The sequence below is a fragment of the Sminthopsis crassicaudata genome, chromosome 2 (assembly GCF_048593235.1).
Source record: "Sminthopsis crassicaudata isolate SCR6 chromosome 2, ASM4859323v1, whole genome shotgun sequence".
NCBI classification, from domain to species: Eukaryota; Metazoa; Chordata; class Mammalia; order Dasyuromorphia; family Dasyuridae; genus Sminthopsis; species Sminthopsis crassicaudata.
Window position 1 is genome coordinate 571,113,666 of NC_133618.1, and position 24,648 is coordinate 571,138,313.

The 24,648-nt window shown below is 34.2% G+C and overlaps 1 protein-coding gene across 3 annotated transcripts; it reads left to right on the top strand.

Annotated features, from left to right (window-relative positions):
* Positions 1–323: 323 nt before the first annotated feature.
* CFAP161 (cilia and flagella associated protein 161) lies at positions 324–19,971 on the top strand. 3 transcript variants are annotated; one of them, XM_074295253.1, is made up of 7 exons: positions 324–493; positions 1,203–1,292; positions 5,503–5,735; positions 11,558–11,642; positions 12,598–12,756; positions 18,385–18,458; positions 19,654–19,971. In XM_074295253.1, the coding sequence occupies exons 1-7, from the start codon at positions 425–427 to the stop codon at positions 19,916–19,918; spliced, it is 975 nt and encodes a 324-aa protein (XP_074151354.1). In that variant the 5' UTR covers positions 324–424; the 3' UTR covers positions 19,919–19,971. The 3 variants fall into 3 exon arrangements, with proteins under 3 accessions (XP_074151354.1, XP_074151355.1, XP_074151356.1); XM_074295254.1 differs by lacking the exon at positions 1,203–1,292; XM_074295255.1 differs by lacking the exons at positions 324–493; positions 1,203–1,292 and adding an exon at positions 4,573–4,663.
* Positions 19,972–24,648: the final 4,677 nt, after the last annotated feature.

Consider the following 24,648-nt stretch of genomic DNA (forward strand, 5'->3'; position numbering starts at 1 on the left):
ATTATTACTACCTATCCCAATCTTTCTTTTTAATTTCCTAAATTTGTTTATATTGTTGCAATACAAATGAAAAATATGTAATCCTGCCTTTAAACGAGCTTCTGTTCTCAGGGAAAGGTCTCTGCTGGACAATTTTTTTTTTCACCAAAACTCAGTACAAGAAGGTGACCAAATTAATTTTTTTTCTTAGCCACTAAACTTCAGCTTCCTCCCTGCCCCCACCCTTCCCCAAGACTGGCCCCGCTTACCCTTATCTGGTCCCACTGGATAACAAGGAGGACATGAGAAATGGCCTCCTCTTTTATCCATTGGTCAGCATTGCCGCGGATACTGACCAATCTCATGGATTCTAGTTCTCCATGGCGACGGGAAACGCTAACAGAGCTGCTAATGTATCAATTGTAGGAACAGTTGGAGAGTAGAGATGGCGAGAAAGAATTACCGAACCTGCGTGAGGATGGGCAACTGGAACGAAGATATCTTCTTAGAGGAGGTACCTGCTGAGGGGATGTTGCTGACTTCCCACAGCAGCGTGTTCGAACTGATCTGCTACTGAGTGTTCCCCCTTTCCCCTTCATCATCCGTTTCCTCATTCAACTCCTCAGTTCTTATAAACTGATCTCCTACAACCGCTATATTAGACCCCCGCCCTCCCCTAAAACCTATCTTCCAATCTTCCCTCCTCCACCTCTTGGCAATGATTTCTTTTTTCCCTGTTAGTTTATTGCTTCCCCCTATTCATTCCCTCCACCACCCCAGTCTTTCTTTCACTGATGCTCATTATTCCTTCTTCAGACCCTCCACGTTGCTTTTCTTCAGAATATCCTCAGTTTCTCAAAAGTGGTCTTCCACTGACCATTCCCCCAATCATAATTAATATTAACCTTAGTAAAGTGCACAGAGAGACTGGGAAATAGCTCAACAAATTTAATTTTTAAATTAATTTAAATAAAGTTTTTGAATGAAGAGTCTAAAATGATGCCTGATATTGTTCAATCTAACCATTGATTAGTCGGCCAATCAATTGACAAATATTAAGAACCCACTATGAGTAGGTGCTATTCAGTGAAAATCATTGACGTTTTACTTCTTATAATCACTATACCAAGTTAAAAAAATTAAAAACAGTCACACTTGTACATACTGCTAAGTTTTTAAAATTGAATTTTCTCCCTTCCTTTTTTCCTTTTCCATTTAACCAGGAAATGATGAAAGATTTTTTGGAAAAAAGAGATAAGGGGCAGCTCCTTATACAAAGAAATAGAATACTTATTGCAAATCTCTTAAGACAGGTAATTTTAAATTCTATTTTATCTTTTTATGTTGGAAGAAAGCAAAAGCTATTATTTTACGTTATTGATGTTGCATGACTTCACACATTTTAATTTGTATTACAATGATATTCAGCTGGTGCTATAATTGTTCAGATGGAAATACAAATAAGAAAATGAGTCCAGAGTTGGAGGATATAAGCTTTCAGCAAGATGAACAATGATGCATCTGAATGATTGAAAGCGAATTAATATGAAAAGAGGTGACCAGATTGTACCATGTTTTCTATAAATCAATCAATCAATGTCAGCACACATTTAAGTGGCTCCAGTGTGCTAGGCAAAGCACTATACCAGCTTTTGAGGATACAAAGACAAAAATGAAACAATCCCTGTTCTTGAGAAGTTTGCATCCTTTTAGAAAACATTTTGATTCAAGGTCTTTATGCTTATTTATTCTTTTTTCAATCTTTGTATTCCTCTGGGATTAAAGCTTTAACAGTATTGAATATGAGTTCCTTCTTTTAACTGGTTTATTACCTTGTAGTCCCTCACTCCCTTTTTTCTTGTGTCTTCTTTTTAGACGTATCAGTTCCTGGGGAAAGAACGAAAGTTGCAATCAACTCCTTGGTAGAAATTGACCTGTATTCCAAATCCTATGATACAATTCTATCCTTTGTCCCTTCCTCACTCATATGATTTTCTTTCTTATTTGCTATTCAGTTTCCTCTCCCATGCACTCCCATATCCTTCTAAATACTGGATGCTTTCAGATGCTCTGATTTTCTTTCTCCTTAGGCAGGATGCTGTCCAAAGAGAAACAATAATCTCTCAGTGGAATTGGTCTTCTTATATACAAACTCTCTGAAATTAGATCCACATCGAGGTCTTCATCTCCCAATACAAAATATAGCCTTCTCCTGGGAGTATTCTTTACTGAGATGTCTTCTTATCGTTTACTCTTTATCTCAGTTTCTTACATTGTGGGTTGGGACCCCATCTGGGATTTCATAACTGAATGGATTTATTATCAGCAAATAAATAAAAAATAATTTTAGTTTAAAATATTATTTTATTAATAAAAAATAAAATTTCAGTAAATGTTTGATTTGTATACCTATTTTACACATCTATATACCTAGGGTAACAAAAATTTCTCAGGTGAAAACTCAGGTAAGTTACAAGTGGAAAAAGTTTAAGAAGCTCTGGTCTAGATCACCCCAATCTGATGGAAGTGACCTTAGAACTATTTCTGCATTTATTCAATTATAGTGATTTAGAATATTTTTTCCATATGGCTATTGATTACTTGTATTTCTTGCTCTGAAAATTGCCTGTTCTTCTTATAGTTTGATCATTTATTAATTGATGAATGACTTTTATTCTTATAAATTTTAATCAGTTTCATATATAGGTATATGTGTGTGCTAATCTATGATTTTTTTTTCAAAGTTTAATCATAAAAGAGAAGATACAAGGAGGGTAGAATACAAGGATACATAGAAGAGAGATACAAGATCATAACAGAGGGAATGATAGAATCCTTATAGTTTTTCAGTTTTTAGTCTGAGTTATAGAAGAGAGATACAAGATCATAATAGAGGGAATGATAGAATCCTTATAGTTTTTCAGTTTTTAGTCTGAGTTCTCCCTACTCCAGTGTCCATGCACAATGTGAACCATATACATGTGAATTATTATTGAAGAACTGCTCAAGAGGAAATGGAATTAAATTGTAACAAAATATTTCTTTTATACATGGGAAGGTATTTCCTAGCAATAATGCTTAAGCTACCTACTAAATTTCTTTTGATTAACTAAGAATAAAATAAACAATTATTTCATTTGGATGACAATTCAATCTTAATTTTCCAGCAGCTACTTGGAAATATTGTGTTCCAGGCCTGGAAATACTGTTAGAGAGTAAAGGGAGGCTATGGGAGTTGGGCATTGGATATGATAAAAGTATAGTATATATTTTTTAATGTGAAATGTTTTTGCTAGTGAAGGTTTGGAGTATTTTTCTTGCTTTTTAAAATATATTACAAACAATGCTTTCTATTGTAGAAGATGGATTTACTCAAAAAGAAGATAAAGATTTTTTAAGGAAGATAAAAACTTGGAAATGTCTATAGGCAGCAAGGAAGAAACCAATAGAGAGGGAAAGAAAAATGGAGGGATCATAGATGTTAAGAACATATGTAAAGGGTTGGCTCTCTTTTTGAGAGAGCAGAGAAGATAGAAATAATGTCAGAAAGATTTAAGATGAGGTGAGTATGAGATTAGGAAAATCTTGGTGAATGGTCTTAATTCTATAAAACATAAGGTGAATTCTTAGCTAAGCAGATAAATGAATTTGTTTTTGGTGGGTCTTGCGATAAGAAAGTGTGAAACAATTGCTATGATATTTAGAAAGGAATAGAATTGCCTTGGTGTAATGAGTGTCTAGTTTATAAAGATAACTTTATAAATAATGTGGTCCCCTGATTTTAGGAAGGCTTCTGTTAAGTCAGTAATCTTCTGGCTTAGGAGTCTGCCTTAAGAAACTCCCATGCCCAATCAGTCTAATTCTGAATAGACAATTCCTCAATTTGGAAGCTCCTGGCCTTAGAATAGTCCCACAGATCAAATTTCTGAGACAATAGTGAATAGATCACTCCCCAGTTTATTGCTGACTATCACATAGATAATTTATTGGTCAGTGATAACCAAATTCCAGAGACCACTCCTCTAGGCCATATGAGTAGCATATCAATGATAGAAAGCTGGATAAAGGGGTTTTCTCTCTCTTAGGACTTTGCTAATTTCTTTTGGAATTTAGCCTACTTATAACTGCATTACAATTACAATAAACTTTGCCTCTTGACTAGGAAATGAGTTCAAGCCTGCAAATTCTTTTGAGACACCTAGGACACTGGTCTATGATGCCACATCTAATCACTGGAATTGCTTGCTCTAACTCTGTTCATTAGCATACGAATATTAATAAAATAGTCAGATGTTGGGAGTAAAGGTATGATTGATGATGACAAGAGAACAAAGAATTTAAGAATTGAGGATAGTGTAAAGTTGAACTGGCTCACTAACATATGGAAGTGAATCATTTGTAGGTGGAGACAAGAATATGAATATGAATAGGTTGAGGAATTAGGAAGTTTGGGGAAATTGAGAGAATTTCAACATATATGTTGAAGGACTCCTATTTTGAAGTCATGGGTTGGGGTTGAAAGCGAAACTGTGAGCTAAGCATTGAGGTCATTGAAAAAGGAAGGAAAATGTCCTGGGAGATCAGTAGATTACAGCCACTAAATTCTGGACTGAATCATAAATTTGGAAAGAGTGATTCCTTCAAGGAAGAGAGTTGCTGAGTGATGGCAGTGAAAAGAAATTCTGTAAGTAGTAATGGGGAGCAAGAAGTTTTCTGACTTCCTAATTAGATACAATGAGTTGGGATTGGGATATGATAAAAGATACAGTCAGTATTAGAAAGGAAAGTCAAGGATTCAGTATTATCCATGGGTAACCAGTTTTCTGTGAGTGGTAGACAATGGGAGGAACATGAAAAGAATGAGTCTAAATTAAAAGGAAGCTTATTAGGTTACAGTGGAAAAGGTAGGCAGATTTAGAATGAGACATCTTTAGTGAAAAGAAGAGGGAGGATTACAATCAAGTCTAATCATATTAGGAAGTGTTGACTAAGTTAAAAAAGCAATATACCAAAACCAAAACAAAAAAGGAACAATTCTTGTTCTCTAAAAGTTCATAATCTTGAGGAGAGTAGAGAGGGGGATAAGATATCTTTTAAACATCTATATACAACAAGATGCATGCAAGAGAGAAAGCACTAAGATTAAGAGGGGACATTGAAGTAAATTCTTTCTTTGGCTGTCAGAGTTTCAGTATCACTGAGATGGAAAGAGTAGGAAGAAGTAAGACTATGGTAACCACTGACTGAAGAATAATTCCTGGCAGAGTATCAATATTTGAGGGGAGCTTTGCTAATGCAGACAAGTGATTAGAAATTTCAAGGTCTTGTCTTGACTCTTAATCTCCTGGCAGCATCTGGGAGGTATTGTGTCCCAGGTCTGGCAGTATTGTTGGAGAGGAAAGAGAGACTATGGAAATTGGGCATAGAACATGCTAGAAGTATAGTATATATTTTTTTGATGTGAAATGTTTTTGAAAGCAGTGGTTTGGAATATTATTTTTCTTGCTTTTTTTAATATTACAGACAACACTTTCTGTTATTGAAGATGGACTTATTCATTATGGAGATAAAGTATTAATTATGAATCCTGACTATAAAGATCCTTCAGGTGGTCAAGTTATATTTGGCAGATTAGCATTGGCAGTGACTCCAGAAGAAATGAAAGCACACATGAGTAATGAGATAGAGGTACCCTGTGAAGTGACTGCTATGCCTAATGTGAAGCCAATTGGCAGAAACACATTTATCATTTTAAGGTAGCAATACTTTGTTACTTTATCTTGGAATAAACATCAATTTAAAGTTGTATTCTAAAGCTGTTCTAAAAGATGGAAGTGGCTTGATTAAAAATAATGGGAAATAACATGTAAAATAATTCATTTTTATTATTGAATATCATTGGGATTCTATGTTATCTTCTTCTAGCAGTTATCTTCATTTTTCAAAGGTAGAACTGACTGGAAAGCCCTCTGTCCAAAATGTCATAGTTCATTAGTCAAGATGATGAAAGTAGATAGTATGTGGATAGAGCAGATTCTGGGACCTTTATTCTTCGAAAGATATAGCTTTAGTGGCCCATTTTAATTATCTGTCACCACAACAAATGAATTTTGGGTAAATGACAACAGGATTAGAACTGAGAGCTACTCAAGAATTGGGCAAAGAAGGTCTGGAGAACATGAGGCGATAGAAAATAAGTGCTTTAAAAAATAGCATGGCACAAATGGCAATTGAGGCAATGTAAGTGTATGCTGACATATCCAAGCAATCCCTATAACCATTTACAAATGACTTTTTACTCCATTTACATTTAATTTGCATATATTGGCCAAACTAGACTTAATTCTCATTCTTTTCCAGTAGTTCTTTACCTGAAGTCCATGATTTTTAAAAATGCTTTGATAATTCTATTTCACCATAACTGATTTATTTCCTCCAAAATTTATATGTATTTTATTTTATGCATTAAAAAGCCTCAATTGTTTTGAGAGGGGGAGTCTGTAGACTTCAATAGATTAACAAATGCATCCATGACACAAAAAAGGTTAAGAAACCTTGCTTTGGACTTATCAATTTCCATTCTTGCTCTATGTGTAGGAGAGTTGGCTCTCTTGAGAATATAAAAATATTACTTATTTGTCTCTGTGATCTTCTCATTTTTAGAATAAGTTTTCCAGTAGGTAGAAGGAACAGGAGACATGAAACAGCTCCTCTTTTTTTGATAAATGAAATTTCTTTCAAAGTGTTAAACTATTTCTTTTTGTATATGATATGATGGAATACTTGGAAAATCCTAAAGATTCAACTAAAAAATTAGTTGAAACAATAAACAATTTTAACAAAGTAACAGGATGCAAAATAAATCCAAATAAATTGCCAACATTTCTATATATCACCAATAAAACCCTTCAAGAAAAAACAGTAAGAGATATCCCATTTAAAATAATTGTAGACAATATAAAATACCCGGGTATATACTTGCCAAAATAAACATAGGAACAATATGAAAACAATTATAAAACATTTTTATGCAAATAAAGTTATTTAAATAATTGAAGAAATATTGTTCATACATAGGCAGAGCCAATATAATAAAAACTACAATTCTAACTAAACTAATCTATTTATCCCATATCATCTCAATAAAATTTCCAAAAATTCATTTTATTTAGTTAGGAAAAAAATAATAAAATTTATTTGGAAAAATAAAAAGCCAAGTGTAAAGAAAGTTAATTTAGCAGTACCAGATCTTTAACAATATTAAGATACTCATTATCAAAGTTATCTGGTATTGGCTAAGAAATAAAAAAGTAGATCAGTGAGACAAATTATATATATACACACATATATACATGCAATACACAGTAGAAAATGTTGTTTAACAAATATGTTCTTCATTTTGCATCTACATTGCATCAATTTGATAATAAAGCATGAATGATCTGCTAAGGGAAGATCCTCAGGGTTTCTGATCAAGGTAGGAGCAACTGCTATTTACATTCAAAATGAGTCAGTCAGGACCCAAACAATGACCAAATGGAATTTGGCCTAGAACCTATTGGTGACCAATTGGAATCTGATTAGTTTTGGTTTAATGCCTGATCCTTAAGAAAGAAATCTAGCCATTAAAACTCCAAGATATCTCCTTTGCAAAGGTGCAAAAGAAAAAAATAATACTTTTTTTTTTAAAGAGCATCTGTAGCTGAGGGAGGAAAGAAGGGACAGGGGGAAGGAGGGAAGGAAGGAAAGAAGGAAAGAAGGAAAGGAAGGAAGAAGGGAGGGAGGGAAGGAGGGAGAAAGGGAGGGAGAGGGAAGAAGGGAAAAAGGAGGAAAGGAGTGAGGAAGTCCAAAATGTAAAAATCATTGTCATTTCTGCTTTGTCCAGAAATCTTGAGGGTCTTCCTCTCCCAGAATCATTTATTCAGTTACTTATTTACTTAGATTTTTTTGAACTGGGTGAAAGAGAAGATTCTTTGCCTCATTTGGTACTAGTCTTAATCACTAAAATAGTGCAGGCTCAGTCAAATTGAGACCTGGTGAGCACTTTATCTGCTAAAGGCCAAGATCTCTCATTTCATCCAGGGCTATCTCCAGTTGTCTTGATCCATATCTTTCCATTGGACCTAAATGGCTCTAGAGGGGAAAGTAAAGAGGGTAACCTTGCACAGCCCCCCTCAATTAAATCCAATTCCTGATGCTAAATCACCTTCCTGATGTCATGGTCCTTTTCAAGAATGAAGGACAAACAACAATAATAAAGTATCAAGGACTAAGCATTTTCCATTATTTTCCAAGAAAGGAAGATTAAAGGGCAAAATATAAATGGACGATTTTGCAATCATAAAAGTTGAAATTTCTTTGGTACTTATTTATTTTTTTTTTACTTCATCCTCTACTTTGCTACTCATGCCCTGGCTTCCCCACAAACACCTATTTCCTTAGCTTCTTTCATGATGATTACTTAATCAGTAATGTTTTTTGTATTGCAGAAAATATGCACAGACAACAAAACTATTATTCCTTTTCTCAAAGATTCTACAATTTAGGCATATATAGCTATATATGTATACACATACACACATATATGATCCTCAAATGAAAATTAATATAGCATAGTGATACATAAAAAATCTAAGGTCACAGAGGGAGCCAAAATAACGAAAAGGACCCAGACATTGCCATCTGTGTTCCTTCTATTATAACTTTTTAAGAGTAGCATAATATAATGGAATAAACACTGAATTTGGGCTCCAAGGCTCTGGATTTGCATTTATGCACTGATATTTACTCTCTCTAGGACCATACATTATGGAAATCTGTGTATCTGCATAGATTGGGAAAGTTTTGTCCTCTGGAGTTATCCACACTGATGAAATCATAGGTCTGGACAAAAAGAGAAAAAAAAGGAAAAGTGAAGGATTAAGGCCAATGCTGTTAGCCCCATACTATAAACAAATTTTAGCACTCCAGCTCAGCCCAGACTGGAAATTCACCTATTTCCTAATGAATTCTTCTCATTCTTGCTTCTAACTAAGTCTTAATAGCTATAGGAAATGGCTAGGTATAGCTGGCCAAGATAGGCTTAATTCTTCTTTGACTTTTGTTTTAAGTACACTAATCTAAATATATAATCCTAAAATATGTAACTTAAATATATAATTCCACTAACTAAATACAGAATCCCACTACTATAATAATTACTTAATTTCTCCATGGTAGAATGGATTCCTCAAGTTGAACTCTGATAGTAATACTTTATCATAGAAGAACATAGTTTATGATACAATAAAAAGTAATTGAATTTTGAGTGAGAGGACCTGAATTTGAATCCCTTCTTTGTTCCCTGTGTAAGCCTGGGAAGTCACTTAACTTCTAATGGCCATAGTTTCCTTGTGTCTAAGATGGACTAGATCAGTGATGTTGAACTCAAATAGAAATAGATCTTTGTGAACCATGTATTGACTTAGAAAACCATAAATTAACATTCTTTCATATTTTTATTTATTTTGTTAAATATTTCCCTATTAATTTTTACCTGTTTGGTCACATTTTGGAATGTTGCAGGCCACAAGTTGGCCACTTCTTGATCAAATGATCTCTAAGGTCCTGTTCAATTCTAAATTTATTTACTATTCTATAATATTAAAAATTTATCTTGGGTAAAAATGTAGACAATTTTCAGATGTGGAAATTTACACTTCAAATTAGGTATTTTGTGAACAGAAGAGCACAACTTCCTATCTTCTCAGTCAAGGTCTTTCTAATTTTTTCTGCTACTATTAAAGAAAATGGATTTTTGAAAGATGGGGAGGAAATGGTTTTTCTTGCTCTATCCCTTATAGGATTTTTAGCTGGAAAGGACCTTTGAGGATATGAGTCCCACCCATCCCATTTCCAGATGAAGAGAAAAAATAAGACCAAGGGATGTGAAATCATCCAGCCAGAGTCAGAATGTCAATCATTATGCAATACTGTCTCTCAATCACTCACAATTAAATATGTATTTAACCTATATATTTTTATGTAAGAAGAATTTAGGTATAGACTCTATTATCCCCCAAATCTTAATTTTGCTGAGCAGTAATCATAATAGCTGCATTAAAACTTTTAGGACATCCAATATAAATAAATAAATAAGGTGCTATAATTAATTTCTTTCATATTCTTCTTAAAATATTTTGATTTTTAAAAACTATACTTTTTCCTGCATTCCAATTTATATTTTTTGAGGTATGGCATAAGATCACCTTTTAAATAATTTAACTTTTTTTTTCATGGGATGAATTAGTTATCTATTAGAAAACAAATTTAGATATAATTTTGACAGGATGAATACAATGATTTTTGGTTTTTGATTTTGGGTGGGAAATATAGCTGTAGTTATAAAAAAATAAAACTATTTTTGTAATTTGTTTACTAAATTATAAGTTGTTTATAGTAACATTTATAATTCATTTTAAATTAAGTAAATTTGGTCATTTTAGTGAGATTATAAGTTTTGCATAATTATTTTAAAATATTTTTTCTATTATGTAAAGTATGATCATCATTGAGGTGAAATCTAATCATGAAAGAACTGAATTCAATTTAAATTTTCTGTCTCCTACTTCTAACTTTTTGTTTTAGTAGGAGAGAGAATTGTACTAATAGAAATTTGATGGCACACTTTCAGCTAAAGATTTCAAATGTACTTTCCTGGAATGAGTTGGTACAAATAAATGTTGCTTAAAGAACAAAAAGCTAAAGATAGCTTTTCACATCTAGTTATCATTCAAGTAAGATAAATTCCTTTGTGACCATGAGAGTTAGATACATTGTATCAGACTGAATATAGATTACAACAGTTTTTCCTTCAGCATATGTAAAAATTTGAGCATAGCATATAATCGCATGCTTATTGACAGAATAATCATGAACACTACGACTATAAAGAGAACAGTGGTAGTAAAAAGGGAATAAAATATGGTTATATGAATAGAAAGAAAATTTTAAAATACATTATAAGGATTTCAATAAAAGTCATTGATATTTTTATTTTAGCACACCATATAATATTCTAGCATACTCTCAACTGAATACTCTTTAATGAAATGAGATCATAGGATAATAGATCCAGAGGTAGAAGAAACTCCAGAAGTCATTTAATCCAATCCCCTCATTTTATAGCTGACAAAATTGAGGTCTAGAGGAATTAAAATTATACTAATTAATAATATTAATGATACTAAATATTTTCCAGTATAAATTTTATTTCAATTGTTTTTCAGTCATGTCTGACTTTTCAAGACTATACTTGGTGTTATCTTGGCAATGAGAAGAAAATGGTTTGTCATTTCTTTTTCCACCTCATTTTACAGATGGGGAAATGAAGGCAAGCAGGGTGCCTTGCTCAGGAACACAGTATATTTTTTCAGTTCAAAGGGAGCTTATTTTAAGGGCAGTCTACATATTCAGGATTATATTATGTTACAATTAAGTATGATATATTAAGGATAAGTAAAGATGGATACAGACATAGATTTATGGAGATGTAAAATCTAATACAAAAGCTAATATTTTGTTCCTTCTTTTTTGATAGCTTAGATGAAAATGCACTGGGTAAAACTGTCAGATATGGGCAGAATTTTGGTCTTGCTACAACAGCTGGCTTTGATCATAAGATGGTATGTAATCAGAATATACTTAGGTGTGACTTCAATATGATTTTATCTTCCTCAATCATTGGTAGTATCCCTGCTATGGGCATGACCTACCCAAGGTATGCTACCTTCCTTGCTGAAACATTACATCAGTATAATCAGTGAGTCCTACTTAAAATTAAGGGAAACATAAGCTCACTAGGAATGAGCTATTTGGTAGAAATAATCCATGACTTGTTGATGGTTAAATAGAACTAGATTAATGATCATTATGATGTATTTGAATAATGGGGCAGCTAGATGGTGCAGTGGATAGAATACCAAACCTGAAGTCAGGAGTACCTGAGTTCAAATCTGACTTCAGACTTTAAACATTTACAAGTTTTGAGATGCTGGCAAGTCAACTTAATCCAATTTGCTTCACCAAAGAAGAAGATATGGATGTACTGGAGAGTAGTGGTGGAAAGGAATAATATCCAGATAACATCTGGAATTACTTACTAGTGAGATGAACTGCAAATTCAAAAGATACACATTTCTTTAAAGGTACTTTGAAGGTAGTGTGATATATTAGAAAGAGCACAGGTCTAGAATTGGAAGGACTGGATTTAAATATGACTTCTGATGCTTCTCATCTTCATGATTTTGGGCAAGTCACTTCCCTAAACTTCAATTTTCTCATCTGTAATATGAACAATTTGACTTAGATGGGCCTCTGAGGTCCTTTCAGCACTAGAACAATGATATCATGAAGGATAGCTTCAAACACAGCAGTCACTTGTTCAGAAAAGCTGGAGGCAGATAAGTTGGCTAGAGATATGGAGTTCATTTGTTCAGTAATATTTTTTGGAAGTCTAATGTGTTTGCAACACCACAAGGAATAATTGAAGAGAAGTAACATAGTCTTTGCCCTCAAAGAACTTAGTCTAGAATCATTATACTTTGGCTCTCACCCTACTTTCTCCCTGATGTTTTTCAGTTTTATTTAGGAAGTAGCCTTAAGACACCAATAAACTCAACAAAGAAGTCTGCACTTCAGGAGGTTCATCTAACAGATGAGTTCACCTTTTTTACTTGCTGGCAAGCTGCTTATTTTGATCCTCGGCTGCGCATTGAATATGAAGACTTTCCAGTTCCTGTAAGAATGATTGTTTTTCCCCTGGAGAGTGGTGATAGTGGAACTGTGATTTCTCAGGATCAAAGAATGTATTAGTTAGGATTAGAGAATTAGAAAGAATCTTTGCAGTCATCACAAATGCTTATACACAAATGGAACTCCAATCATAATATAGACAATTGGTTGTCCCATCTTCACTTGAAGACTTCCAATCACAGCAAAACTATCATCTCCTGAGATCGCATTCCACTTTGGACACCTCTGTTAGGAAGATTTCTTTTCCTCACATTGAGCCTAAATTCGTTTCTACCTATGGTTCCTGATTCTATCTTTAAGATCAAACAGACTATCTCATCGATCCTACATATGTCAACTTTTCAAATACTTAGAGAACTATTACACACGTGCACTTTTTTCTTCTTTCAACTATAAAGGCCTAGTACTTTCAAATGAACTTTTTATGTCATGGGCTCAAGGCCCTTCACTACTCTGCTTGCCCCTTTCTGTACATTCTCTAGTCTATATCCTTTTCAAACTATTGTTTCCCAAAACTTACTGAACACAATGCTCTAGATAAGGCCTGCTAAGGGTAGAAAACAGGACCTTCACCTCCTTATTTCTGGAAGCTTTGCTCCTCCTAGCTCAGGTTTATAGTAGCTTTTGGCCATTATCTCCCTTAGTTCACTCACATTGAGTTTGCAGCCACTAAAGCTGCCAGATCTTATACAGAACAATTGCTGCCTAACCATACTTTCCTCAAATTGTACCTGAGAAGGGATGTTTTTTGAATCCATATTTAAACCTTTATGTTTACCCCTATTGAAATTCATCTTAGATGATTCATTCTATTGCTTCTAATTAAATATTTATCACTTTAGTCTTCTACCACTATTGCCTTCTTTAATTCTGTCTCATGTGAAGAAATGGCTTTTTTCTTGGACAAGTCAAAAACCTCTAATTGCATAAGCTTTCTCTTCTGTTCTATCCCACTCTTCCTGCATATTGCTCCTTCTGTCATCCTAACTCTCACAAATATCTATAATCTCTTTCCAATGACTGTTTCTCTACTGCCTGCAAACTTGTCCATATGTCATCTATTCTTCAAAACTTCACTTGATCTTTCCTTCCTTGATATCACCTCATATCATCTCTGTCCTTTGTGGCTATAAAGTTGTCTCCATTTCTTCACCTCATATTCTCTTCTTAATTCTCTATAATCTGGCTTCCAACCTCATTCTTCCAAAACTGCTCTATAGTAATCAATGTTTTTTCTGTTTCTTATATCATCATAGCTATTCCATATATACCACCCTTACTCTTTCTCAAAGATTGATTTCCTTTAACAAAGTATTTTTAAAGAGGAAAAAAAAACATTACTCCTGGATACAGTGGAAAAGTGTTGTGTCCTGCTTTCTAGAACCCCCAAGTTGGGGTGACAAAATGTACCATGCTTTCTAGAGCTCCCACTCTGGGGTGATTCAAATATACCATCTTAGTGGAGAAGTGATGAGACGGGACTCCTGAGGATGGTGGAAATATGGAGTCCATTTATTCCCAGTTCTTTTCCCCTTTTATACCATAATACCCTTATGTAACCAAAACAGCTCTGGGCATAAGCTAAATATATACTATGTATGTGGGACTACAAACAACTTGCAATTGTATGTAGATTGACACCTGGCATGACTCTTTGCCACCTGGCATCACTCTCCTTTAATTATAGCATGGGTTATCACTGCCCCCTGAGACTTCTCAAGAAGGCTGAGAGCTCTTAGGGGAGATGGGAAGCCAAAACAGACATTGTTAGCAGATTCCCTCTGGGCTGAAGGGTTTTATACCTCACCCAGAGTTCCCCTACTATCTGTGGTTCTCTACAAAAAAGGGTTAAAAACATGTAATATGTACACCTGTTGACTTCCCATCTTTCTAAATAATAGAAAGGCATTTCCCTTGGCTGGGTCACTGACCAAATGCTTTTGGGGAAGGGGAAGACAAGGAATCTTTTTTTTTTTTTGTTTCTTAATTTGTTTGTATTATTTTTAATATTTTTCTTTTTTATTTTACTTGAAGAAACAGAATAAGAAAAAAGAAAAACAAAAGCAATACAAAGCAAAATGAAACAAAAGAAAAGAAAACGTTACATCAGGGAGGATTAAAAATATATAATAACAAATACCAATTTAAGAAAATATATAAATTAGTAGAAGAAATTATATTCATAAGTGTCCATCTTTACTTTACTCCCTTCTAAATTGTTCTTTGTTCTCTGCTGTATATCTTTTTTATTTTATTTTTTTCCGCTTTCATTTTCCCTCCACCTCAAAGCAGGCTATAGTTAATATAGTATATACATATACATATATACACACACATATCTTCCTTTCAGCTTCCCAGCACCCCAGATAAGATATATTTATCTATACATACATAGAAATAAAACATACATACACACATTCACACACACATACCCCAACATACACTCATGGGAGACAGAGAATCTCAATAAAATAAGATATACTCTGTGTTTAGGAGTTTGGTTCCCACCCATAATGTATTTCTTGGGACTTCAGCCTTTTTTTTGACCCGCTCTTCTAGCTTTTGATTTTACTTACCTTCCTACCTTAAGGGGGTAGTTTGGCAATATCATTTCATAATTCTTCATTTGAATTCTTCTTGATCTTTTAAATTTTGTTATATTCACTTTTGATTTTTTGGTGTTTTTTGGTAGTTCTTCCCATTTATATTGTATTTACTGTATGAATCATTTCTTTGGCTCTGTTTATTTTACTTTTTGTCAATTCCTATAGATCTTTCTTTTTATTCATCATATGAAAAAATTCTTTCAATAAAATTATATTCCGTTATTTTCTTATATCACAATTTGTCTAGCTATTCACTGATTGATAGACATTGATTTGTTTTCAATTCTTTGCTGTCACAAAAAGCATATTTTGGTATATATGGGAACTTTCTTCTTAGAGACAGAGATATAAACCTAGTAATAAAGTATCTAATGCAAAGGGTATGAACATTTTTGTCAATTTATTTGCATAATTCTAAATTGCTTTCCAAAATGGTTGTACCGTTTTATAGCACTACTACCAATGTATTAGTATATTTATCCTTCCACCTTCCTATGAAAAGTTCTATGACTTTGTGACTAAAAGATGATATGGCAAAAAGCTAATAAGCATGTCAGAATTTTGAACAAGGAAAATAGTAATACATTAGAATAAAGTTTTGGTTAATATTTCAGAATATTCCAGTTCCTTTCAAGACTATTATCCATAAGGAATGAAGAGAAGGGCCTCCTCCCTACATTCAGTATCACAATTCTTTCTAAATAACCAAAGGCACTTTCTTTGGCTGGGTCATTGACTCAATGCTTTTGGAGTAAGGGAAAACAGGGAATCTCAAGAAAATAAGAGATACTATATATTTCTTGGGACTTTGGTCTTTTTTTTTTTTTTTTTTTGACTCACTCTCCTAAAAGAAAGAATCTGAAAAGGGTTTTAGGAAGGAGAAAATACTACTACTTAATATTATCAGTTGAGCCAAAAGCCAAAAAGAAAGTTTTCACTTAATATGTTTCCACAATAGGTAAGCCTTAGGGAGTAGCCTAAAGTTCAGAGACATTATGTCGCCTTATGGTACCTGTGGTCAGACAGTGAATGAGTGCCAGAGTAGGAATTTAAATTCAGGTTTTCCTTACTCTAAATCCATCACTCCATCAAGTCAAGTCAAATCAACAGACATTTGTTAAATCCCTACTATGTGCCAGGTACTGTGATAAGTTTCTGGAAATAAAAAAGTAAAAAACAACTCTTAATTTCAAGGAGTTAGGTCTAGTGGGAGACACAAGATACAAACAATCACATTTAAATAAATTATAGAAGGAAGAACTTGGAGATAATCTTAGAGGGCAGACAACACTTATTAAAGGAGATTAGGAAAAGCTTTTGGTAAAAGATGAGAATTTATCTGGGACCCTGAAAGAAGTTAGGGTAGTTGGGAGCCAGGAAGGAGAGAATTCCAGGGATGGGGTCAGACATTGAAAATACATAGGGGTTTGAGTATCATGTAAGAAACAGTAAGGAATCCCATGCCCTGGATCATAGCAGGTAGATGGGACTAAGAAGACTAATTGTAGGAGAGAGCCAGGTTGAAGAAGGACTTTAAAAGACAAACAGAGAATTTTGTATTTGGTCCTAGAAATGGTAGGAAGGCGTTGTAATTTATTAAATAGGGAGATGACAAAGTCAGATTTCTACTTTAGAGAGATAATTTTACCAATTGGGAGGATGAACTGGAGTGAGGAAGTACTTGAAAACCAACCAGTTGTCTACTGTATTAGTCCAGGCATTGAGATGTTAAGGGTCTGCACCAAGGTGGTGTCAGGGTCAGAGGAGAGAAAGAGATGTATGTGAGATGTTGCAAAGGGAATTTATAGGACTAATGAAGTAAGGGAGGACAACGAGAGAGAGACAGAGAGACAAAGATAGAGATAGAGGCAGAGACAGACAGAGTGAAAAGGAAAAGCCAACAGTGAGGTTGTTATTCTTTGTGGGGGGATGGTGATGTCTTCATTAGTAATGGGAAAGTTAGGAAGATAGGTGGCTTTTGTGGGAAAAATAATGGATTCAGTTTTGAACATGCTGGTTTTAAGTTTAAATGTCTGAAAGACATTTGGTTTGTGATGTCCAATATTTATATTTTGACCACTAGATACGGGAGATCAGAAGAGAAGTTAGGGTGGAGAAATAGATCTGAAAATCATCTGACTAGAGATGATTAAATCCAAGGCAGTTGATGAGATCACCAAGTGAAATAGCATGTTCACTATTGACATCCACAAGTTCATAGTTAGGGGACTTGACCTAAATCCAGTTAGGGATAATGAGAAAAAGCCTTCAATTGGAAGGAGAATCAAGAGAGAGCAGTGAACCAAAAACCAAGAGAGAAGAGAATTGAGGAAAAGAGAGTGATAGTGTCAGAGGCTACAAAGAGGTCAAGAAGAATGAGGATTGAGAAAAGTCCATTGGATTTGGCACTTCATAAATCTTTGGTAATTTGGATGGAGCAGTTTCTATTGAATAATGGAAATGAACTTCTGGCCTAGAAGCTAATCTTGAGAGAGTTTGGGAGAGAGTGAGGGGAGAAATGGAGACACCAACTATGCCTTCTCAAGATATTTAGCCAAAAGATAGAAGAAACACATCATAAGATAGTAGGAATGGGTGAGGGTTTTTTGAATATAGTGAAGAGATAGGTATATTTGTAGGCAGTGGGAAAGCAGCCAGGAAAAGGAGAATAAATAAAAAATTATTGAAAGAATAGGGATGAGAAGAGAGGGTAATATGCTGGAGAAGATGGAATGGAATTAGATCTCTTATGAATGTAGATTTCATGCTACTTTCTTTTCTTTTGCCTAGAATTATCTGAAAGTAAAAAAAAATGCCGATTCTTAAAATATAATATATTACATATAGAAATGTTAATGTGATACTTGCAACCTGTCACAATTAATATTGCTTGGATTATTATAGTCTCATTTATATGGTTAATTAATAGCTATAAATGCAACAATACCAAGATTTTTAAAATTAGCATTTAAATAACCCTTTATTTTATTTCTCTTTATTTCTCCAGGCAAATGCCAAAATTGTTATCAAGCACTGCCATACGAATCAAGCACTAGCAGCTAACAGGAAATATTCTCTAAGGTACTCCTGATGTTGAAAAAAGCATAACAAAAGTAGTTCCTTAAAGCCAGCAACTATTTACTTGTGTATTTGTGCTTCCAGTATGCCTAGCATTTTGCCTGGCTCATAGCAAGTGATTAATAAATATTTGTTGAATTGATTTAATTAAATATATGTATATCCCCACCAACACCATTAATTAATTCAATGAAAACTTAGTCTTAAGAGGAAATGACTTAATGAAGGAGCAATTAGTATCCCAGAGGTTTTTTAAGAAATCAGCAGTAGGCCAAATGATGATCAAGCAAGTTTTGATAGTTTTATGGGAGATTCGAATATGATGTCCTAATGATACTATTGCAAAACTGTTGATCAGAGTCAATTAGGAATGTGCTCATAATATATATATAGGATATAATAAAAAGTCAATTAATGGTATATCATTGTACAAGCCTTTAATGAAATGAGAAAATTTTGTTACTTATAGGCTATTTCCTGAAATCTAACACAATCCCATACAATTTATTTCTTGCTATATGAACAGTTATTTTAAACCTACCTGAGAATCTAGGACCTCATAAACATTTTACTAAAAGATATCCATAATATGTTGTAGAAATATATGTATACACATGTAGATTCATATATCTATTTCACATTTAAATGAAATCAGAGTTGAATTTATTTTGAGTTAGTAGCTCAAATTTCTATTATCTTTTGATATGGATCTATGATTTCATCAAAGTCATGGTTTTATAATCTTTGTGAGTTATAACCTTTGAGAGCACTTAGAGATTATGTCACTTGTCCATGGTTCCACACCTAGTATATAAGACTTCCAATTTCCAAAGCTGGCTCTCTAAGTATTAGGCTACATTATCTTTTAAATTTATAATAGAAACCCATATTTATGTACTGTCTTACTACTTCCAAATTATTTTACATATGTTTTCTGATTTGATCTTCACAACTGTCCTATATTTATGAAGTAGATAGTATAAGTAACAATACCCCCATTTTAAAGATGAGAAAATGGAGGTTCAAATAAGAAAAATGACTTTCCCAACACGATAAGTGGCAGAGTGAGCACTCACTAATCCAACTCCATCCATGGCATTTTTTTGTTATATCTAAACATTCCTTTTGATTCACCATTAAATGCTCAAACAGATTCCTTTTTTGATTAGATAGTTCTCTTGTTTTTTTTTTCCCTCAGAACATATTTTGGAAAGGAATGTGAAGTTGCTTGTCACACACACATTGATTGTCACAAATCTGAAAAACCCTTAAACCACTGGGTTTTATGTACCGGGGATCCAAATGACCATTCATCTATTATACTGGATAGATATGAGCCTTCAGAAAAGAAGATGGTTCCGGAACAGCCAGTGGTGAGCACAGATGCACCTACTATTGATCTTACTGGACAAAGTCCCTTTCCTCAGCCCTATGCTGGTAACGAGCAAAATTGTAATTTTTAATGAAATTAATCACTTCTTGCCTAATAAACATTTTCTAAAATAAACTATAAAAACTCTTTGAAGGCTATGTGGAATGATATGTGTTTTATTCCCTTTATAAAGTCAGATTTGTTGGTAAGGATTGATGACCATATTTTCATTCTTTTTAGACTGTTAGCTCTTAGCTAAGAACCTTGACCTTTTAAGTTAACTGTGAACTCTGCTCTATATATCTGTATAGTTAATAAATATTATTTGAATATTACTAATTGATTACTCTTGAATAATAATGGAAATCAGAAATGTTACAGAAATCTCAAGATTTAATTTTGTCTGATAAGATCATATTTGATGACTTCTTTCAAAATATCTCTGCCAATACTCTTTAAGAATATGTCATCACAATAGAAACTGTTGCAGCTGAACTGAAGTCAGAAGCATTTCAAGGACACCTTCAAGGCCTTCACAAAGTACTTTAGAATGAATTTACGAAAGGCCTATCATCCGGTTTTGGAGTTTGACGGAAGCGATAAAATTTAGTAAGGTGGGGTAGGGGGGCTTAGCGGTAAAACAATTATTATAAATTATTTGTGTACGTCTTTATATATACACATGTACACTGAGACATGGAAGACACCAGCTCAGGACTGTCCAACATAATAAAAGTATTAAAAGTCCCTGCCCTTAAGAAACTTAAATTCTAATGGGGGGATCATGCAAATGACTAAATACTTACAAGAATATATACATATATATATATACATATATATATATACATATATATATATGTATATATATATATATATATATATATATATATATATATATATATATATATATATATATATATATATATATATATATATATATATATATATATATATATATATATATATATATATATATATATATAGAGAGAGAGAGAGAGAGAGAGAGAGAGAGAGAGAGAGAGAGAGAGAGAGTAGATGAAAAGCCTTAATGGAGGATAAGGGATGAGTGGGAAGAGCCTCCTGCAGGAGATTGGATTTCATCTATCTAGAAGGGTGACAGGAGAACTAAGAGGTAGGGGGTAGAGCATTCTAGGAATAGAGGACAGTTAAAGCAAAGAAATGGTAACCAGGAGGAAGTCCATTTTAGGGTATCTTCAACTGATGCTCCAAAGGCATCTCAAACTCAACATGTCAAAAATGGAACCCAATTATTTTTCTGTTGGGGAAAAAAAAAACACTCTCTTCTCCTCCATACTTCCTTGTTTCTGTTGAGGATACCACTTTCTTTATAGTCATTTAGTATGATGGGACCAGGGTTCCCCATTTCCCCAAATAGGAATGAATTTTCACTAAAAAGCAACAAAACTCTGAGATTTGATTGGACCTTGTCTCTCAATTAAACTTGATTGCCATCTTTCTTTAGATGTTGATGGAGATAGTACAGGACCTTGAACACAAGACTCTTAGAAATGGTAGTGTGCCCCTACTTATGCTTACTGCATCCACCACTGAAAGGAACAATCATTGTGGAGAGGGGGCCTATCAACTATCAACAGGCAGATAGATCCAAGAAATTTGTGTTTGTCTGTATGTGGCAACATTTCCTAGGCCACTGATCCTTTCAGCTTAGCTCTCACAGTTATGGAGGGAGATGGCTTTTGTGGGCCCATTTTCAACCAGCTGCATTTATAGGGAAGGCAAACTAGCCTACCTAAAGCCGTAAGGGACTTCTAGAGAGAAAAAAGGCAAATCAAACTACCATCACTTTTGCCATCATCTCCCCTCAGACTTAAGATGTCTCCTTGATGAAAACCCTGAACTCAAAAGCCTTTTAAATAGCAATGTTCCCAGTCCAGGGCATCATCCTGGTGTAAACAACCTCTGTGAAGATACAGCCTGGCAACTGCTCCATGCAAATGCTACAATTACATTTTTTTTTTTTTTTGGCTGAGGCAATTTGGGTTAAGTGACTTGCCCAGGGTCACACAGCTAGGAGGTGTTAAGTGTCTGAGACGAGATTTGAACTCAGGTCCTCCTGAATTCAGGGCTGGTGCTCTATCTACCCAGTGGTCCTCAAAACCTTTTTAAATAGAGGGCCAGTTCCCTGTCTCTCAGACTGTGGGAGGGCCGGACTACAGTAAAAACAAAAGCTCATACTCTGTCTCTGCCCCTCAGCCCATTTATCATAACCCAGGGGGCCGCATAAACGTCCTCAGCCAGGCCACATTTGGCCCATGGGCTGTAGTTTGAGAACCCCTGCAAGTTACCATCTGGCTGCCCCTACAACTACATCTTTTGAAGACTCCCAAAAGAAAGTTCTCGTCACCAAAGTCCTTAACATTGTCAAGTGGTTCTACATTAGAAACTGGTATGATTTTATAACTGGAAGTTGTATCAAATAAAACACTGCTATTTACTTTGTCGCTATACTTAGGAACCACAATTCCTTTTCATCTGACCTGTAGCCAAAACATTCCATATATTGTCTCCATTATAAAGTTAGTTCTTTGGCAAGAAAAAGCTTTTACTGTGGAGGGGAAGAGAGGAGGAGTGAGTGAACCTTATTCTCATCAGAATTGGCTCAAATAGGAAATAACATACATACTCAATGGGGTATAGAAATCTATCTTAACATTCAGGAAAATAGTACAGGAATGGGATATGGAAAGGGAGGGGAGAATGATAAAAGAGAGGACATATTGGGTGAGGGAGTGGTCAGTACAAAACACTTTTGAGGAGGGACTGGGTGCAAGGACAGAGAGAATAAATGGGGCAATAATTATAAAATTAGCAATAATTATAAAAAAATTTGAAGCAAGTTTCTCTGATGGAATATTATTGTTTTCTGGAAAATGAAGAGCAGGATATTCTTAGGGGAAAAAACCTGGAAAGTTCTCCATGAACAAAATGAAATATAACATATACAAAGTGATAGTAATGCTCTAGGATGACCAGCTGAAAATAACTTTGTTATTCTCTGTAGTGCAATCATCCACGCCTATTCAAAAGGATTTATGAGAAACTCCTATCCATACCTAGAGAAGGAACTGATCAAGACTGAATTTAGATCAAAAAGCATTCTCTATTACTCTTATCTCTCTATTTTAAACTTAGTTTTGAGGGTTTTTATTTCATTAGGGTGGGAGATTTATGTTTTTTTTCACAACTTGATTGTTACAGAAATGTTTTGCATAACTTCTCATGTGGTTTCTTAATTGTGGGTTAGGATAAGGGAATCTAGAAATCAAAAATCTTAAAAACAAATGTGAAAAAATGTTTTAAATGTAACTTGGAAAAATATTAAATTTTAAAAAATTAAAAATAACTGCTCAGTGATTTGTGAGTGCATTATTTTAGTACAATATGAAAGCTGCTTAGTTTATCATTTAAATCCTTCACAGCCTGACTCCAGTTATCTTTTCCAGCACATTTCACTATTCCCCTTATAATCTCAGTTTCAGTGAAACTGGCCTCCTTGTTATCCCTGTAAGCCATTTCCTACCTCCAAACCCTATATCAGTTTTGAAGGAACCAAGTCTAGTTTTTTTCCTTCTCTGACTTCCTCTCTCTATTCTTCTCTATCTTTCTTACAGCATCTAACCTGTTACCACCAATACCTCTTATGAGTACCTATCTCACAAAGTTCAAAGGATAAAACTGTTTGAAAGGCAGTGAAAACAAAATGAACCATCCTAATTCCCGAAAATAATATCTATCAATGAACAAATTCTACACCAGAGGCCAGTACAACCTCAGCACTAACTTGGTAGATTTCCCAATGCAAATATCCTGTGTGACTTTCTCAGTCTGGTATTAGAGATCCATTTTGGCTTCTTTTAGGACCCCAGTGGAACTTTTTTGATGATCTTCCCAACTGTCATTCTTGTATAGTCACTCTTACAGGCAATGTTCACTCTAAAAAGTGTAGGATGGAGAGGTAGGGAAAATCTTAGCAGAATTCCTGCACATCTGACCTGGATAAGGAGCATCTCTCATATCTGTTCTGATTAGCTCTTATGCAATGTCCAAAAAAACTCATCCACTAAGTTTCTCCTATGTACGACATTCAATTCAACTGATTAATGGTGGTGCTGGAATTGCTGCTGCTGCTAGTGTGTATGTGAGGCAGTGTATTTGGAGGTTGAATACTAGTTTCAGGCACGGCGGCTTTCCTCCCCGCATTGCCTTGCTCTATTATGTGACTCCCTCTTGCTCCTTTGCTCTCATCTCTTTTGAATTCACACACGAGAGCAATAGAGAAGAGATAGAAAGCATGAAGGGAGGGAGGGAGGACAAAACTAATATAATTCTCCCTTCTACCTAAATTCCAAAATCTTTGAGTTTTAAAGTTACCTTAAAAAACCTTGAAATTTCCCTACTAATTTGATCATGTAGTTCTCTAAAACAACCACAAGATGTCAATATTTAAAATTTTAAATATCCTAATCCTAAAAATGAATTTGATTAGAATCAGACCTTTAGAACAAGATGCTCTAATACAATTGCTTCATTTTATAAATGAGTAAACTGAGACTAAAGGAGGTAGGTAATAGGATTTGGTCCAGATCATAGATGAACTAGCATTAGAATTCAGCTCCATTTAAAAAATCTACTCACTTTGATTTTTTTCATCAAGTTCAGAGTCAAAAATTTTGGGACCTGACTTCTTGGAGGGAAGTCCAGATTTTGAGAAGAATTTTTAAAGAGATCAGTTGCAGTGTCTTTTTTTGAACTTATGGCAAGGACCCAAAAACTGATTTA